Raw genomic sequence first — 19,799 nt, 5'->3', positions numbered from 1 at the left:
CCTTGAAAGAAAGAAACTGGATAAAAGATATCTTAAATAGTTTAAATTTGTGAAGCAGGTGAGGAATGTACAGATTTACTTATGGCATTGGTTAAGATATTCTTAACTTTAATTAAAGCCCTTGGAGCATCCTGTTGCTTCTTGGATAGTACACTGTGGTGACTATGGTGAGTTGCAATAGATAATTCTTGCATTTAATAAATAGAAGTTTTGTGAAGGGATTTACCAATATACATCATCTTAGTGAAGCACTGACACTATTATGATATCTTTTTAATCCTGATGTGGATCTCAAAACCTTCCCTATAATTTGTGTCCAGTAGGTAGAACCCAGAACAACCTGAAAAACTATTTTTACAGTCACTACAACTTCCCGTTGGCAAGAGAGAGTACATGCTTGTTTCTGAAGCCTCTTTAGGGATTAGGTGGTGCTTTCTTCTGGCTCTCCATTCTTTCCCAAGCTGGCATCTGACTTTCATGTTAATCACAGTGTGACTTTTTTTTTTTTTTCTTCTGAGAGAGGCAGGTGGAAGTGGGTATTTCATATGCTAGGAGGATTCCATGTCTGGTATGGAAAGCTTGCACTCTTTGCAAATGCATGTAAATATTTGAGTATAGCAAAAGCAAAGGGATGTGTTCCACCAAAACCCAGCCAAACCAGGCAGCCTTGTGTCCCTTCTGCTTCTGCCTGCCCTGTGTTGGTTAGACAGGCCAGTAGTGCTGCCCCTTGAAGTTTTATGTACACTGACACAGCACTTAACCGTAGCATCTTGATTGCCTGCTCCATCCAGCCATTGATGACCGTTCACAAATATTTATTTAATGAGGACTGTGCCCTGCTGTGCCTCTGAGAAACTATTTGCCAGCCTCCAGTAGCTGTGGGAATTTGCAGAGGGTGTTCAGTGAAGGAGTGGTAGCTGATCAGCTGTAATTGCCATTCTTTCTGTATGTGTTGTTTTGTTTGTTTTTTTTTCTTGAAAGCCTGATCAAACCATGACTTTAAGGGAGGCTGTGTAAGGAAGAGAGGTAATTGGGGAAGCCATAGTCTTTATATTACCTCTCCTTAAGGAAAGCTAGTGCAGCACAGAGGGGTGGGAGGGCTGTAGCAATGTGCTGACAGACACTAATGGGAGTTTGCTTTGCTCTGACTGTATTGGCTACTGCATTTCTTGTGTGACAACTTAAAGTTAATATTGAATTCCCAGTTACAGGTAAGCAGGTGTCACTAATGTTGGCAGGACACTGCTGCCACGTAAAGCTTAAAATATGATGTAAGCGTTTTTAGTTTGTATTTTTTCTGAAAGAGACTTAAGCTAAGCAGGGAAAAGTGAATAATTGACTTCTGTTATGGTATGAATTAGCAGAAATCATACTGTTAAACAACAGCAGCTCAAATCGATACTGCATGGGGTGAACTATAGCAGTATGGGTTATAGGGAGGCTCTATGGAGTTGTTCCCACTTTATCTACTCACTGTTGCATGAATGTGCTTCAACACGACTCAATTATTTTGATCAGTCTGGTTCTAATTTATTGTTTTATTGCTTTCTTACAGGCAGGCAGAAGTCCTGAAGGCTGACATGACAGGTAATTGCCTTTTATACAGTTAATCTAGCTGCTAATACTTGATTCCTGGGTTTTTTTTTCTTTTGTGTTCCTTATGCTTGTCTTTCCTAAGAATTCTGTGGAAGGTGTGTGACATTGTTAGAGGTTTGTCCTCTGTATGTAAATAAATAGCATTTTAACAACTGTGTCCCTCTTCTGTATCTAAAAAACTTGTATTTTTAAGGTTGACTTTGGGTGTGTTAAAGCATTTGGAGATGCCCCTACTCTTCTCCCATTGTGTTCTCCTTTTGAGGTTGAGGGACTCCTGTCCAGACTACCACAGGAACTGCTGTACTTGGGGATTAGCAAGGATCTGGGTGATTTTGAGAAACCTGGGTGGTGGAAATCATAGAATACCAAATTGAAAGGGACCTCAAGGATCACTTGGTCCAACCTTTCTTGGGAGAAGCACTGTCTAGACAAGAAGGCCCCACACCCTGTCCAACTGAGTATTAGAAGTGTCCAATATTGGGGAATCCACCACTTCCCTGGGGACATTGCAATGGCTGATTGTTCTTGTTGTGAAAAATTTTCCTCTTGTGTGCAATCGGAATCTCCCCAGGAGTAACTTGTATCCATTACCCCTTGTCTTTTCCATGGGACTCCTTGTAAAAAGGGAGTCTACATCTTCTTTGTAGACACCCTTTAAATACTGGAACGTGGTGATAAGGTCTCCCCTGAGCCTTGTTTTCTCCAGGATGAACATACCCAGTTCTCTCAGCCTTTCCTCATATGACAGGCTTCCCAGTCCTTTGATCATCTTTGTGGCCCTTCTCTGGACTCTCTCCGGCCTGTCCACCCACATCTGTTTTGTATAGCAGGGACCAAAACTGAACACAGTATTCCAGGTGTGGCCTGACAAGCACAGAGTAGAGTGGGATAGTCACTTTATTTCTGGTGGTGATGCCCTTGTTGATGCAACCCAGCATAATGTTGGTTTTCTTTGCTGCTGCATCATGCTATTCACTCATATTGAACTTGTCCGCCAGGACCTCCAGGTCCCTTTCCACAGAGCTGCTCTCCAGCCAGATGGATCCCAGCCTGTGCTGCACTCCTGGATTATGTTTTCCCAGGTGCAAGACCTCACACTTGCCCTTGTTGAACTTCATAAGGTTCTTGTTAGCCCACTCTTCCAGCCTATCCAGATCTTCCTGCAGGGTGGCTTTCCCTTCTGCAGTGTCCACTTCCTCACTCAAATTTCATCAGGGTACACATGATCCCATTATCCAGATCACTTACGAAGATACTAAACAGCATTGGCTCCAGTATCGATCCCACATGGGACAGGCTGCCAGTTTGAAAAAGAGCTGTTTAGCACCACCCTCTGGGTGCAGCCCATCAGCCAGTTCACCCCACATCACACAAACCACTTGTCTAGACTGTAATGCATCAGTTTCTCTAGGAGGAGGCTGTGGGGAACTGTATCAAAAGCCTTGGAGAAATCCAGGTGGACAATGTCCATCATTTGGCCCACATCAGCCAACCAGGTTACTTTGTAGGTGGTGATCAGGCTTGTCAAGGCCAATTTGCTCTTGGTGAATCCGTGCTGGCTTTTCCCGATCACGTTCTTCATTTGACTTGTGATAGCCCCCAAGAAGATTTGTTCCATAACTTTCCCAGAGGCTGAAGTAAGACCAATGGGCCTATAATTTCCTGGGTCCTCCTTTGAGCCCTTCTTGTAGATGTGGGTGACATTAGCCACCTTCCAGTCTTCTGGAGCATCTCCTGATCTCCATGACTTCTTAAAGATTATGGAGAGTGGCCTTGCAACCATGTCAGCCAGCTCTCTTAACACCCTTGGATGGATAATATCTGAGCCTATCAATTTGCAGGGGTCAAGCTCCTGTAATAGTTCAAATACCATCTCTTCCTTCACTGATGGTGGGTCTCTGTTTGCATCAGCCCGGATATTTGTTCCCGAGGCCTGGGCCCAACAATGCTGGTGAAGAAAGTGTGGAGAACCTCTGCCTTTTCAGCACTGTTGGTGACTAATTCACCTCTTCTGTTCAACAGCAGGCCTGTATTTTCCTTGTGTTTCTAATTGTTTTTTATGTACCTGAAGAACCTTTTCTTGTAGTTTTTTTATATCTGTGGCCAACTTCAATTCAAGAGAGCTTTTGCTTTTCTGACAGCACCTCTGCATGCCCTGGCAATACCCTTGTAGTTCTCAACGGGTATTCATCTGCTTTTCCATCTCTTGTTACCCTTCTCTTTTGGTTTTGAGCAGACTCAGAAGCTTGCAGTTAAGCCAAGGGGGTCTCTTACTCCACCTGTTTCCCTTACCTTTAAAGGGGATGGACTGTTTTTGTGCTTTCAGGAGAGCATTCTTAAATTAATCTGAATGCTGCCACATGTGTCATGAAAGTGCAGCCCACAGATGCTGTAATATGCTACAAGCTGTGTTTTAAGCTGTATGTATCTATGGAAAATGGAAATGGTTTATATTAATGTATCAGCCACACAGCACAAACAGGTTGCATAATGAACCTATGCTCAGCCTTGCGTATCACCTTGGTGTAGTACATGTAGCTGGTTGATGTAGTCTCTGTAGGAATGTTACAACTACCTGGTTCCGTCTGACCCAGCAGGAGTGGCTACACCATCAGCAGAATGGGTTCTCTGGGCTGAGGCCCAGCCCTTGTGCTCCTGCAGTCCCAGCTCAGGTGATTTTTACAAGGCATGAGAAACTGGACTCTGTAACTCAAGACAGCAGGAAGCAATGTTTGCATTCACCCTCAGTGGCAGAAAGCAGGTGTCTACCAAGGAGTTAGAAAACGGCAAGCATGCAGTAGTACTTGCCCACAATGTTCTCCTGAATACCGACAGTGTTGGCTCCCGGCACTGTGTGCTATTTAGCATCCCTTGATGGCTTTTTCTTCTGTTGATTTTTTTCAGGCTACTCTGGAAATTTTTCTAAATTCATCCAGTAGCAAGAAGTTCTGTAGCTTAACGACTTATGGAGAATCACTTCTTTCTGTCTGTTTTGTTTTTTTTTTAACTTGCCAGCTACTGACTTTCGTTGTGTCTAGTTCAGTGTTGTAGGAGACTGATCAGTTAATCAGTGATCAGTTAATCCTCAGTCCCTCTGTAGTTCTTGTATTTCACTGTTCTGATGAATTGTGATGCAAGCGGGTGTTTGGCATTGGTTATCTTGCACTGTGCTATGTGCTTTCCTTTGATAGATGAGTGAAAGATCAATTGTAATAACTCCATAAATTTGAGTATTACAAAAACTGTTATGTCTTTGTTTTTTTTTCTTTTTGTTGCTCAGATTCAAAGCTGGGTCCAGCAGAAGTCTGGACATCCAGACAGGCTCTACAGGACTTATATCAGAAAATGCTAGTGACCGATTTGGAATATGCTTTAGATAAAAAAGTGGAGCAGGACCTGTAAGTACCTCAATATGTTTCTGTGTGTATATGTAGTCTGGGCTGATGAGCAGGAAATCCTGAGACTTTGGAAAAGCAATTGTGCCCTATGAAATGGTTGTCATATTTCCTTTAAAATGAGAGCTGTGCTGTGGGTGAAACATGAGAATGCACTGCAGAGTCGATGAAGAGCATTTGATAGGTTAGTATTTTACCTGGCAATTAGCAGCAGCCATGTCATACAGGTGGAAGGGAGAGAGGAAACATCAGTCTTCTGTGCTGTCAGTGAAGGGCTGAAGTTTGGAGCTTCCAGAAAGGAGGAAGTTTGACTGAAGTGACCACGTGGAGCTTTGAGCAAGGTCTAACAGAAGATGAGTAGCTGCCAGAGATCCTCACTTTAAGCCCTCTGAGATAAGGCTGGGCAGAGTGAGGAATATCAGGAGAGCGTTTTTCTTACTATGCCATGAGCACCCCAGTATCAGGGGAAGATCCTGCTGAGTTTTTCTCCATGGCCGGAGTCCGTTCCTTGCCATTTAAGATGCAGACATGGGTTGTAACAGGTTTAGTTAAGAGAAAGATGTGGTTCTTCTGGCACTGTGAGGGAAGCAAGATACATAGGCTGGCTGAGTTGTCCTGTCCATATCTCCAGATGCTGAATGATTTTTAACTGAAATTTCTATACCCCACATCCTCTTTTCAGAAGAGAGAGCTATGCTGCTGAAAACAAAACAATTACAAGGGAATATTAATGCTGTTACAGTGTTAGCTATATAGTATCAGGATCTGTTTCTGTAATTGAGAAATGAGGAAAGGTAGTTCTGCAATATTTAACATTTTTTTGTAGTCTGAATGTTGGCTGGATTTTATTCTTCTTCATTTCCATGTCTGATGCTATGTAATTAAACAGTCTTTCCTGTTGCTTGTGCCATCTGCATAAGACACTTCCAAAATGAAAAAGAAAATGCTTCTTTTGTTTTCAGTTGGAATCATGCCTTTAAAAATCAGATCACGACGCTACAAGGTCAGGCAAAAAATAGAGCAAATCCAAATCGGAGTGAAGTTCAGGCGAACCTTTCTCTGTTCTTAGAGGCAGCTAGTGGCTTCTACACACAGGTGAGTTGCAAAAAAAAAAATATGTTGGCTGTGGTGTGTTTGCATAGTCTGGAAGCAAGTGTGCTTCAGCCTTATGCTGCTTGCGTGTGGGTCCTTTACAAAGCTTTGTCTGTCAGACCTCCTGTGCTGCTCCAGCAACTGCTCCTGAGAGGTGAGCTCCAATGTCATACCAGCATGTAATCTCTTTGAGGAAGGGCGGGAGGATCAGTTTTAGGTGGGTGAAATCTGTTCTTTTCCCTCAGCGTAGGAAACTACTGATGTACTGGATCAAGCAGTATACCTTGCTAAGACGTGCTCTCAGTGGAACATGTCTACAAAGCTGGTGATGTGCATTCTTTTAAATAGCCACAGACTCGAGTTGCTCTGAAACTTCTGTGAATCTTGTAGTTGTTTTGGTTCTCCATGAAAACATGGCAACAATTTAAGTTCCGTTCTAATAGAATCTGCTTTAAAGCCTGAAACCCACTGCTTTGGGTAAGATCAAAGGTCCATTTAGCCCCATATTCTGTCTTTTACAGTAGTCTGCTGTGACTGCTCAGAGGGAGCATTAAGCAGCAGGAAAATAAACGATACTTCCTGCTCTAATCTCTTGCTTTCTGGCTGTACATTTGTTGCCTTATTCAGCTAGTTTGTGTATCTGAATCGTCTAGCTATTAGGAGATCTAGCCTTCATTGACTCTGCAGTCCCTTTTGAAGCCATTTACTCTGTTCTCTGCAGTGATCTGTGGTGAAGAATTCTGTATTTTAATTGTAATGTCTAAGAGTAACAACAACACAGAAAAAACCCCAAGCCTAAACATGTTAGAACTCATTTCAAACAAAGGTGTTAACTGATGATTTCATTGTACTCTTAGTTCTTTTTTCTGCCACTTCTCTGGAAGTTCCCGTTCGCCTTCTCGTTACTATGTATGAATTTGCGGGCCATTGTCATAATTCCTTTTCATTTTTCGAAATGTGAGAATTCCCCTATATAGTGAAGGATAAGCAAAGATAATCAGTTCTGTTCTTGGCTCCAGTTAATCAAGAACAGAAATACGCACAGAGTTTCAAAACACAGGTGCACTGAGGATGTGTGCGATGGCTTAATGTTTTGTGCTTTGTGTCCCTTCCTGGTAACTGGACGCTGAGGGTGAGCATTGTGTTAATGTTTTCTAAGGACTGACTGTATATATACTACATACATCTTTGAATGCAGCTTTTTTCTGAATAATACCTGACTTAGTGCTCACTACAGTTGTGCATTTAAGTAGGGTGGCTGTCCCTGGGAGTATTATGTAGCACTTAAAACATGTAGTGTCGTGCTGGTTTTGTTATCAAGACTCCCAGGCTTACAAGCACATCTTCTGTGTTAATCCTATGTTCTTGTCAACAATTATTTGAATTGCAAACTTCAGTTAGAGGAACTTTTCTTCCCCTTAAGCAAAACTGATTGTTGAGAGCTTTTGAGCTAAGTATCATTTGCGAGGTTTTTGGTTAATTGCAAAAGGGGTGTGATTCCTGTTCACGTATTTACTCCTTTCTGCCAGGTTTTGCCCATACTCTTTCCAATGTTATATTTCAGCTTTTAGATTATGCAGCATGAGTCAGTGTGTCATAACGGCCTTAATAAAGATAACTTGCCTTTCTTTTTTCCCCTTGTTTGGTGTATGCTTCAGCAACATTGTCACTGCTGAATCCTCTATCTCAAGTACTTGTCTCACTAGACTTGCTGTCGTGGCTAGTTTGCATGATCTTCAGATTACAAAACACACAGTAGGTCATTCCTACTGTATCAATTCCTGATTTGATTCTGAACATCTGCAAGGGAACCTCAGGGTTTTTTTTTTTTCCAGAATCTGTAATCTGTGTGATTCTTCCCTGCATCTGCCCGCCCCCCCACCCCCCGCATTGTTCTTTGGGAAGCTTCTTATTTGAAACAGACAGTTTGACAGGCTGTGGCATGTTTGCCAAGGATTTTCTGCCATCTCCACCGTTTGTCTTGCAAAAGCCTTGTCGCTGTAGTATATCGGGGAATTTAGCTCTTTTTGTGTATGGCACCACAGACTGGGTCATCTTTCTCTGTTTGCTGTGATGTTAATAGTCTCATTTTTAGTCTAAAGATTTTGCTCAAGCAAGACACTTGCTCTCCAACTGCAAGGCCTGTGTAAATGACACCTTTGAAAGAGAGCATGAATTCTCGTAATTCAGCATGTTGGAAGATGTCAAGTTGCGCTCTTTTATCCAGCTTTCATCTGAGATCCCTCTCGTTTGGGGATCTTTTTTTATATACTCTATAATAGAGCAGAAGGGGAGGGAGGTGTAACACAAACCTTTTTCTGCAGCAAGCAAAAGCACTGCATCACATCTTCAGTCATTGATGGAGTGCACATCTCTGTCAGCCCTGAGCTTTCTATATGCCTTTATCTGGAAGTGGAACTGTGGTGCAGGTCTGTTTTGTTTGGAAACTATGTTCTCAGCTGGAAGAAAGCCTGTCAATTCTTGCATTTTTAACCCTGTTAAACAGTAGAACAAACATAGTAACGCACTTACTGTTACTTTCCAGAGTATTTGCTGGAGTCCATTAGGAAAAACTTCAAAAGCACTAATTAGAATGGCAAAGTTCAGGTTTTACTTCAATCAGCTTTTGACATATTTGATCAAGTAGCTGATGTCTTGTTCTTTGAAAGAGTCTCACTGTTAGCTTAGCACAAATATTTACTGACAGCTTGGCCACTGAACTTAGTCACTTGCCTTGCATTACCTACAAGCTTGGTTTTGCTCCGACTTCTTTCTTAAACTGAAGTCAGGGTAGTGCTGTTTCTTGTGTTGGAACAAGCTTCTTTGGAGGATGAATGGCATTCCTTTCTATTATTTGTCAGACAATGGTGTCACTTCATCAAAGTATAAAAAAAGACTGTGTTCCTTTTGACTGTCCTACCTTAAAAAAAAAAACACACACACAAAAAAACCAGACCAAAACAAAAACCCAAGAAAACAAACAAAACACAACAATATTTGTAGACGTCTGATAGTCAGTCTCCACTGATGCATGCTTGGTAATTTAGGTATCATGCAAATTGAGTTGCATACTGATTTTGGATGCACAGCTCTTTCTTACAGAAGAAAAGTAAAACTTCTCTTCATGTTTCTGCACAGAGTAATGCAGCATGGAACTCAATGACTTCTGTATGGAGAATGTAAATTGAAGTCTCACTTTCAGTAACCCAGGCTTGTTCACTTTAAATATGTTTAGCTAATTCGTGCCTCTAAGTAATGCTCTTAGTTTTCTGTGTTGTTTCAATGCTTTTCTGATTACTGTCTCTAGCTGCTACTAAACTAGACCTGTTTTTCTAGTTATTACAGGAATTGTGCACAGTTTTTAATGTAGACTTGCCATGTCGTGTAAAGTCTTCCCAGCTGGGGATCATTAGCAATAAACAGACGCCTACCAGCGCCATAGTGAAGCCGCAATCTAGCTCCTGCTCTTACATCTGCCAGCACTGCCTTGTCCACCTGGGAGATATCGGTGAGTTTTTGAAGGAAAAAAGAGGTAGGACATCAAGTTCTACCTGTGTTCAGCCCTCACGAAGAGGGATCTGTATATAACATGAGCAACTGCTAGTGCAAGTGTACTCCAAATTAGTAGCCAGTAGCTGATTGTATGTTTGGTGGCTGCTGCAGGGGGAAAGGTCTGGAAAGTAATGCTGTTAGAATTTTCTAATGTTACACATTTACGCATGGAGACAGTTAATCACTAGCTTTCTAGTGATTTGCTAGAGTCTGTCTTCTAGCACACTAATCATGTTATAGCTGGTAGGTGTAGTGAAATGTTGAAACCAGTAACTATTACAAAAGCTTGTTGCAGCAGGCTAGCATACTTCTCCATTTCAGAACATTACTTTTAGATCTTATGTACAAAGGCAACAGTTAGAAATCCAGCTTTCATAATGCAAAAAAGAAACTTCGTTTAAGTTCAACAGGTTTATTTCTTTGTTGATTAGAGTAGAATTCTGTGTTGTAGAAAGTTCTCTTTTCCCAGGAATCTGCAATTGCTTTTGGAACAACCTAAAAGTAGATCTAGCTGCTGATTGTGCAAAGAAACATGAAAAATACTTGTAGCTCTCTGGATGTGATGCTATTGGCACAGCATCTTTCTACCTAGGAACTGATAAGCTGTGACATAGGATCTGAGGAAAAACAGCCATCTCAAAAGTCAACGTGCTGACTCTTTGTGCTGTTTGGTGTAATTCTATGTTCGTCTGACACTTACTTCTAAAATAATAGCAAAATGCTCTTCAGAGAAACTGGGTTTTATTAAAGTAAGTGCAGGAGAGTTGAATTTTGTGCCTCAACTTGGTGGTTGTTTTGTGTTCTTAGCTCGCTATAGGAATCAGACCAGCCAGGCAGAGTCTTACTACAGACATGCAGCTCAGCTTGTCCCTTCTAATGGTGAGTCTGGGATACCTTTTAGGTTCATAATTCCAAGGGAACATTTGGAGTATTGCTTTTCTTGTGTGGCAGTTGAGAACTTGGGATTTTATAAACATCCCTTCCCAAATACCCAAAATAATCATGCAACAAAGCCTGACTTGTCAGTAAATCATTTAGATAATAGTTATTTGCCTGATCTGTGTCACTTGTCTCCTTTTTGTGAAGATTTAGGAACAAAGATAATGCACAGCTTTACTCCAAGGCTTCACTGCTGCTACATTGTACTGTTTTACGTTCATATGTTGTAAAGTACAATTGATGAAAACTTGCCTACCACCAGTGTTTCTTTTTTATTGTTTGTTCACATGCCACCTTGTAAAATTTAGTAGTTAAAATCGGGTTTTTCAAGTTGCTCATGCAAATTAAGGGCTTCTTTTAGTTCAGGGATCTAGCTTTTTAGCTATAGGCTTACAGTGGTCTGAAATGTAGGGAGAGAATGATAAATTATTGTTGAGCCAGGCTGCTGAAACCAGTAATTACTTTTTTTTTAGCCAGTTTATTGTAACTGAAGAATTTCCATATTCTAAGTACAGAAATTTTTACTCTATAGGCAAAAAATGAGCAACTGTTGATAGCTAGATTTGCTTCACAAGGCAAAACTGGGCTAGGTTTTGTCCAAATAGATCAAGATAAATGGTGGTGAAAGCTTGGTTTTGACAGTATCTTCTTCTTTAGACAAAAGTCTTATGCCGTATTTGTGGTCCAGCTTTAAAAGATGTGTGTGGGGAAAAAAAGAGGGGGAAAAAAAGAAAACCAAACAAAAATCCCCACACCCAGCCCACCCCCAGCCCCAACCAAAAAACCTGCACCACAAATCTAGAAGCTTTTTCATTTGAGTGGTACTGATACAAGGCTGCAATAAAAGGGTCAGGAGATGAATCTGAACCTTGTCTGTTGAAGAATTTAGGACTTTGTGCTCCCTTTTCAAGAGACCACGCTTAATCTGAAATCTAGCACGCTTCGCTCCGTGAAAACTTGGACAGCTTGTCTTTTTCTCTCTTAGGTCAGCCTTATAACCAGTTGGCTATTCTAGCTTCCTCCAAAGGAGATCACTTGACCACAATTTTCTACTACTGCAGAAGCATTGCTGTGAAGTTTCCTTTCCCAGCTGCCTCCACTAACCTACAAAAAGCACTTTCTAAAGCACTGGAAAGGTAAGAATAAGCATAATACAGTTCTGCTTGGGAAGATGGAGGAGATTTCTTCCATACATATCTCCCTTGCCGGAAGTGATTAATATTTGATAGTAGAAACAGAAGTTCCTCAACCTCAGAGGAAGGTGTCAGAGCATCCTTACACATGTATGGAACAAAGAATAGTTTGTGGCTGGGATGTTCCTGAGTGTGAATAACGAATGCAGGAAGTAGCATATTGTGCCAACATGAAAAAGTAGCTTTTCATGGACATTCCTCCTTTCTTGAACTCTATAGAAAAGGTTTGTAATGTTATGTGCAGCTGTGTCTAATTCCAGAGACTGAAGTCAGGTATTTCTGTTCTGAATGTAGTCGTGATGAGGTGAAGACTCGATGGAGTGTGTCTGACTTCATCAAGGCGTTTATTAAATTCCATGGCCATGTGTACCTGAGTAAGAGCTTGGAGAAGCTGAGCCCTCTTCGAGAAAAGCTGGAAGAACAGTTCAAGGTTAGTTCTAACAACATATTAATTAGTGTATTGAGGAGAGTATTTTTAGCAGCTGAGTTCCAAAATTACAGTTCAGTAATAAATGTTTCACATGCTAAAATACAGGAAGCTCAAGTAGCAAGTTTTGGAAGGTTTGCATTGCAGCTAACAGTGGATACTTCTATTGACTTCTATTGACCCATTTGACATGTGCTGCATTATTGGTGGAAATACCGGAGAAATCAATAATTGTAGTTGATTTTCTGCTCTTTAATCTGGATGATTCTTGGATACTTGTGAAAAGCACTTGGTTCATCTGGGAAGTCTTGACTTAGTTGCCCAAGGTATTTTGAGAGCTTCATTGTTGGATGACGTTCATTTACTCCCACTGGCTATTAAGGCTGCTTTTAGTCTTCATTAGCTAACTTGCCTCTCCTGTCAGTGGTTTGCCTTTAAAAACAATGTTCCAGTCCAACCTTAATTTGTGTGTAGACTAGAACTCTTCAAAACATGTTTCCTCTGGAAAATCCAGGAGTATCCACTAATTATGTAGCCAGCTCATTAAGTTGGACAATATAGCAAAGATTGAAACAAAGAGAATTTTGTGAGGTATTTATACAAGTTAGTATAATTTCAAAGTGGACTTTATATAAACTGTTACGTGCTTTTTGGTAGCTGCTGTGCTTCCGCATCTTCATTTGTGGAAAACAAGCAGGTAGTATGGAGATGTTCAATAGAGCGAGTGTAGCAGATGCTGTTCTGAAGTAAGAAAGAGGGAGATGGTCTTAGCAATATAAAGAACTACCAATGTTCTTTACAGTGCCTGTTTGCATTTTTACACTGAATTGGGCTGCTAGAGATAGGTCCAAACATTCCTTAAAACCAACAGCAACAACAAAAAAAACCACAACTTGTTGTGAATTGTGTGAGCTTTGAATGTGAGCTGCTTGAATGCTGTGATTCAAAATAATGTTGTTTCAAAATTAAATAATTGTGTCTCTGTGTGCTGTTGGCTGTTGAACAAGTACTACTCTTTCCACAGTGCTTCTTGTAATCAATAATTATGAGCATTGCTCAGGCATGTGGAACAGTCTTATTTTTCTTAACCGATCCAGGGTGTTAAGAGAGCTAATTGAGCCCTGCTTTGTGGCTTAGATTACTTTTTTGCTTATACTATGCAAGATAAGGCTTAATTTACTAGAGAGCAACTCAGAATTCTGACTTAAATGGGTTGAATGCACATGTGAATTGGCTGTATGGTGGATAATAACTTTTTAACTTTGTGGCTGATTTTAATTCTGAATGAGGAGAGCAGTTGTAGGGTTAGGAGTGTTCAGCCAGGCTTACGATTCTGCTGCTGACTGTTTTGCCAGTTTGAGTTGTCGGCTGTAGAGTGCTTCATGCCCTTAACTAAAAATCAAGGTTGAACATGGAGCTCAAACTTTTTCCTGATGCTTATGCTTGTTAATCCACTTGCCTCCCTGAATATTGTGTCTGAAGATAAATTGGTTATGCTTTAGCATATCTCCTTTTCTTCGCAATGGTCCAAAAAAAGTGTTGAAGTTTCTTTTCCTGTTCTGTGAAAGGTGTCTTTTACAGCATAGTTACTGAAATGCGTTTGTAAATAGCTCATGCTATTTTAGTCCACCATGGCATTCTATGACCCATGAAGTCAGCTGTGGAATTAATCTTTAATATGTAACCACATGGTAGTTAAATTTGCCTGGGGTGTGTTTTTTAAAATGTCACCTTCTCCATGCTGCTTTTTGGAAAGACTGAAAAATACAGTGGCTATACATGCCTCTGCAATTCTTGCAGTTGCATTGCAATGCTGTCATTGCACATAGTCACACTTGCTTTGAAAGAGAACCATATCCAAGGGGGTGTTGATTTGTTGTGCATATGAGTTGGTGTATGAACAAAGACTGTGGGCTCAATAGTGGACACCTGCCCATGTTTTCCTGGGAAGCCTAGTGCCGTGCTAATAGGGGTGACCTGAAAATAAAATCTAGAATGAATATTGCCTTCAGCACAGAAGCATTAGTCAGGCAATGAAGTAGCAACTAGTGCTTTCAAGTGTGTGCTTTGCCACAGAAATATACGTACTTTGTACATGTGTCTTTGTTGCAGAGGTTGTTATTCCAAAAGGCCTTCAATTCTCAGCAGTTAGTACATATTACTGTTATCAATCTGTTTCAACTGCATCACTTGCGAGACTTCAGCAATGAAACGGAGCAGCACAGCTACAGCCAGGATGAGCAGCTCTGCTGGACACAGTTACTGGCTCTCTTCAGTAAGTATGAAAATTAATGATTTTTGTATTTATCTTTTGTTTTTATATGGGATCCGTTGGTAGTTTGCTGTCAGTATGTAGTTTAATGGTTGTGTGAGGTAAGTGATGAGAACAGATGTTACGGGAGAAAATTAAGGGAGAAGATGGTCATGCAGGATCGTTTATGTCTAGCAATGCTGACTAACGCTGGATTTATGTCCCCTGGACTTACTCCTTTTGAACAGAACTCTGCATCTTTTTTCTACATCTTACTCCTTTTGAAGTAGTAGTTCTTACAGAACTCTGCATTTTTTTTTTCTGGTTCTGAAAGAGCATTTTAACTTGGGTACAAGGTTGGATCTTGCTTGGCAGTGGGTAGTACCACACATGAGGGGCTCTTCTGCAGCTGGCCGCAATGCGGTTTGAGTTGCTTTGAATGGAGCCTGTTCTGACTCTACAGGACTGAAGTTCAAGCTGACTGAACTAGGACCTCAACTGCTTCTGTGCTCTTGGTAATACCAGCTGGGAGATAAGGGGGAGTGCAGAGCATTCTAGACTCTAGCTGCCTAATGCTGATTTGCTTAACCTGATCCAGCCTGTGATCAGCTTGGCCTTGTTCAGAAACACCTGATTTTCTGAATAGCTGAATTTTGCTAGATTCCAGCCTGGGCTTGATTCTGAATGCACCACGGTCGCACTGGTGTGGTTACTGTTTCTCAGCTTGTGTGCCCTAATGGGTCTGAGCTGGGTGCCTGCCTACAGAGCTAGCTGTCGTGGATTTGTGTGCCTGCTAACCTGGGAAAGTGGATAAAATGCAGATAGATGGTTGAGTTGATAAATTCTAATAAATAAATGAATGAATATTTTTCGTAATGGGCTTGTCTCACTGGATTTTGTTAACTTACCAGAATTACTTGTTGTGACACTTAACGGGTTGGGGGGAGGACGATGCTCCACAAAGATTCTGCTTTATTGTAGAAAACTATTGGAAAAAAAAAAGTTCTGATCTGCTAGTGGATTTTTTTAAGATGAAATAATTGGGCTGCTTTGTTCTAAAGAACTAGCACTTAAAAATAGGGGTTTATGGGTGGGATGTGTTTGATTAGGTTATTTGTTCAACTTTAAAGTGTCATTCCCTCATCCTTTGGGTTTTTGTTTGTGTGGTTTTTTTTTCCTGCTCTGTTTCTAGTGTCCTTTCTTGGAATTCTGTGCAAGTGTCCTTTACAAAATGACTACCAGGAGGACTCTGGGTCTGCCTATCCTCTTCCAGCTGTGAAAGTTTCAATGGACTGGCTGAAACTTAGGCCCAGTGTTTTCCAGGAGGCAGTGGTTGATGAAAGACGGTAGTGAGTGTTAATCTTTCTTTTGATACATTTGATTGCATAAAGTAATAATAACTTAAGTAGTGGGAAAAGTGATTGTACAACTCATTATTGCAGACATCAAAATGGTAGAGAATGTCTGTGCAAAAAAGTTCGTAAAACAAAACATGAGATTTGTGGGCTACATGAGCAAGTTCACTGTTTTAATTTGCTTTAGGTTTGCATGTAACTTTTTTTTTGAGATCAGAGGGATCTACTTTGTAATGTCTGACTTGAGCATAATTGTTGAGTGTACCCTCAGTCTAATCTATTGTAACGATTTCTCAGATTTATTGAGGTAGGTGGCAGGAGAATATTTGTTTTAATTTCCTGCATTAAGCTGTCTCTTGGGCAGTGCTAGAATACAGTTTTCCTGGTTCATCATCCAGGAATTAAATTGCATTTAGTAGAGGAGGTCTTGAAATGTCAGCACAGGCATTACTCTTCTGGACTATGTCTCTGATTTCTCACTTCAGCCTCATAAATTTAGGCTTAAATAGTTCAAAACTCACCAACTTTGTTTATGGCCTGTTAACTTTTCATGAATTATAGCAATTCAGTAAAGTGTTTCTGACCTGTAAGATGTTTCCTCAGATCAGAGTGACTGTTACTGACACAACTTGATGAATATTTTTCCTAGGATGGCCACTCTAAGGAAAACAGTGTGAAACTGAAACTAGCTTGCTTAGCTGATCTTGTGCAGTGTGCCACAGTGGTTTATAGAATCAGAGTGTCATTCAGGTTGGAAAAGACCTTTGAGATCAAGTCCAACCTTCAACCCTACTCTACCAAGTACACCCCATAACCATATCTCCAAGCACCACATTTAAACGACCATTAAACACATCAAGGGATGACAACTCAACAACCTCCCTGGGCAGCCTATTCCAATGCCTGACAACCGTTTCAGTTTCAGCTCTTTCTTGACAGTGTGTGATGTAAGATGTGATTCTAGCCAAGGCTTACTTTTTCTGTAAGTAATGTATGGGGAACAGGGTCCCTATAACTTCAATGTGCTAAATGAGTGGTGAGACTCACTCAAACTTTTGCAAAGCCTGAAGCCCTGGAGCTTTGGGAACTCCAATTCTGGAATTCCTGAAGGCAAGATCAAGGAAAACAAGAGTTCACAAATTGTTTTGAGATGGTAATAAGTATTAATGTATACATATTCTGAAGGAAGACTTTATACCAGTATTTTAATAGGGAGGATAAGTACTTAGTATAAAGTAGTCCTTGCAGAGAGAAGATGCCGACAGTAATTTATGGAGTATCAAAAAGAATCTTAGGTGTTGAATGTATATTTTGAGTTAGCCAGAGTAGGTCCTTCTGCCCATAAAACTATCAGGCTCTCTTTGAAGCACATGCCTGTTTGTTAAAGCTGTGGTGTGATAACATGGTGTTCTCGGGTACTCATTGTACGGTAGAGTTGTAAAGTGGGCAGCAAACAGCTGTAAAATGCAGGGGTGAACTTGAAAGTTAATTCAAAAGCACACACTTTTATTGGCTTGTTTTAATAACCTGATGTCTGTTTTATATTGAAAAGTCTTCCCTACTCTGAATTCATACTTAATTCTGCTTTTGGTTCAAGAAATAATCCTTATCCTTTTTTAACTTTCAGTTGTTCTCACTCTGTGTATATCCGCAGGAAAATGAATTAATCCTCCCCCAAAATGAATAAGCAACTGAAATAGGAAGGAAACGTGTTTACCTAGAAAAATTAGATGAATCTGAAGGCAAGAACTGAGGACAGAAATGACTATCAATATTAGTGTGTTGTCTTTGAAAATGAGTTTTTCAAACCTGCCCTATGGAAGCCATATTAGGTCTAGATTTTTACATATGTCACTCATCACATTTTTTAGAGATCTCTTACTGTGAGTAAGAGAAGTTGTACAGGAAGACTGCAATTTACTGTAAGTTGCAACAGACTTGCACCCTCTTTTCTTTCCTCCTTCTGTTCCTTGTCAGTCACAGGAGGGAGATATTGCTTAGTTTAGTGTTGAGAATAAGCATAAACATGACGTTTCCAGTCCCTGTGGCAATGCAGGAAAGCAGCTGACCTCAGGCTTTTGAGGTGTGTGTTGCATTTTCCAATCCAGGTGCTGGATGATGTCTGAAGGCCTTGCTGAGGGAGGGCAGATTCATTTCACTAACACTGAGCATATCGGACACCTTCCCAAAATGGTTTTCTGTTGCCTTCATGGACTAGGTGACCATCACTAAAGCAGAAGAAAGATGCTTAGCCTTTTGGGTTGGAGCTTTTGAAAAATAGGAGCAAGTAACCTGTTGGTGGTAGTTAAATGTTAACCACCTGTGCATTGATCACTGAGACTTTTAAAGTATTTGCTCCAGGGCCTTTGTAAAGAACTTCCAGTCATTGCTTGTACTGGTATTGCCAGTGCAAGGCAGGGAGACTGCTGGTTAATCTCTAGTTTAATGGTTTTGCTCAATGCAACTGTTACTTAGACCTCACCTTTCTTGTAACTTTCAGTGCTACAGTATAGTGTTAAAGCTTGCAGAACAAAAGTATGTGCTTACAGCTGTATCTTCATTGGTTTGCCTCCCCAACTGATTAATTTACTGTCCTTTGAGAGCAGTCAGCTTTGGACTGGAAAACATGAGTTGCAAACAGGTTCTCTTAATTTTTTTCTCATGCAATAGATTTGTCTAGTTAAATTTATAGAAGGCTTTCTGACTTGTTGGATGATGAACACTATGCTGTGAGAGCCTGGCTTCCTTTGTAACTTTAGACTGATTTTTTTTTAAAAAAAAAAAAATACTAATTTTTTCAAGAAAGTGGTCTTTTCCCTGACACTTGAGAGAAACTTTACCTTTTCTTGGGCATCAGAGGATTAACGGAAGCCATGACCATGTAACAGAGTTCAGTGTTTTGTTGGTAAGCCAAATAGATTCCATGTTTTGTTGTTTTCATGTATGGTTTGTCTGTTTTGATTTGTAGTATATGGCCCTGGCTGATTTCTCTTCTAAACAGCTTCCAGCCTCATGAAGAAGATCTATCCAATAATAATGGTAAGGATACTTCTAGTGTGTGCTGTAAAGAACTGGGAACTATGCACATTTTTTCTGATGTTCTGGGGAATTGTAGTTGAAGAGCAAATAAAGGAGCAAGTTGTCTTCTAGTGTTAGTGCATACAAATACTTTGCAAATGTTGCTTTCTTGAGCAAAGACTGCTCAGCACTACTTTATCATTCCTGAGCTCCTGAGATTGCAGGGTGGACCAGTACAATTCAGCATGTTAATAAAAGGCTTTACTGTGTATAGTGACCTTGCTGAGGTATCTACTTATGATGCTGCACTTACACTGTTTGCTGTCTGTTTGCCAGCAACCCCCCTTCCAGAAGAATTTGAGTTGCAGGGATTCTTGGCTCTGAGGCCCTCGTTCAGGTGGGTGACAGCTGGAAGAGACTGTATTCTTGCTGATGTCACTATTTTGGTAGACATTGAACTGTTCTCTGCAATATCTTATTTATGAATACCTACTACTGTATGGATTGATATAGGTGTCTCCTTAAAACTACTATAATAGACAATATAGCAAAACTCTAGGGAAGGTCGTGAGCTTATGTTGCTCGTGTTTTTTTTGTTTTTCTTCTGTAGTCTTCAGACCAGTAAATTTGAAAAGGAAAAATTTAACAAGTGAGGAAAAGAATACTTTTATGTGAAAACTGCTTGATGTGGTTTTACTTTGCTGGTTTTTACTCTGTGTTTAACTGTATCCTGTATCTAACGTCATGCACTAAATGCTGAATAAATATTAGATATATTCACTCAACTATTTTTGTGATTTTGATTATCACGCGGATTTTCTTTTTTAAAAGAACCCACCAAACCTCTTTAGTGTAGATGCATCTTATCAGAAGAGAATTGGGTCTGGAAATCAGATGTCTGTAACAGTCATATTTTGAATAGTATCTGGTGAAATTTCACAGCTGATAAGAGTAGCTGCTGACCAGTTTTATTTCTAAAGG

General features: G+C 40.5%; 1 protein-coding gene across 3 annotated transcripts in view; it reads left to right on the top strand.

The window, feature by feature from the left end:
• Positions 1 to 1,559: 1,559 nt before the first annotated feature.
• SMG7 (SMG7 nonsense mediated mRNA decay factor) overlaps positions 1,560 to 19,799 on the top strand; it is a 34,785-nt gene continuing 16,545 nt past the window's right edge. For 2 of the 3 annotated variants that reach the window (XM_009950322.2, XM_009950323.2), the window contains exons 1-11: positions 1,560 to 1,587; positions 4,877 to 4,994; positions 5,954 to 6,086; positions 9,420 to 9,591; positions 10,443 to 10,514; positions 11,560 to 11,710; positions 12,062 to 12,197; positions 14,307 to 14,469; positions 15,638 to 15,794; positions 18,769 to 18,839; positions 19,155 to 19,215. In XM_009950322.2, coding sequence (XP_009948624.1) covers positions 1,581 to 1,587; positions 4,877 to 4,994; positions 5,954 to 6,086; positions 9,420 to 9,591; positions 10,443 to 10,514; positions 11,560 to 11,710; positions 12,062 to 12,197; positions 14,307 to 14,469; positions 15,638 to 15,794; positions 18,769 to 18,839; positions 19,155 to 19,215 — 1,241 coding nt within the window. In that variant the 5' untranslated portion in view covers positions 1,560 to 1,580. The remainder of the gene's footprint in view (positions 1,588 to 4,876; positions 4,995 to 5,953; positions 6,087 to 9,419; positions 9,592 to 10,442; positions 10,515 to 11,559; positions 11,711 to 12,061; positions 12,198 to 14,306; positions 14,470 to 15,637; positions 15,795 to 18,768; positions 18,840 to 19,154; positions 19,216 to 19,799) is intronic. The other variant, XM_009950319.2, reaches the window with a different exon arrangement.

This window comes from Leptosomus discolor, chromosome 3 (genome assembly GCF_034619465.1).
Source record: "Leptosomus discolor isolate bLepDis1 chromosome 3, bLepDis1.hap2, whole genome shotgun sequence".
NCBI lineage: Eukaryota > Metazoa > Chordata > Aves > Leptosomiformes > Leptosomidae > Leptosomus > Leptosomus discolor.
Note: the sequence above shows the minus strand (reverse complement) of the source record. Positions and strands in the feature narration are given on the sequence as shown.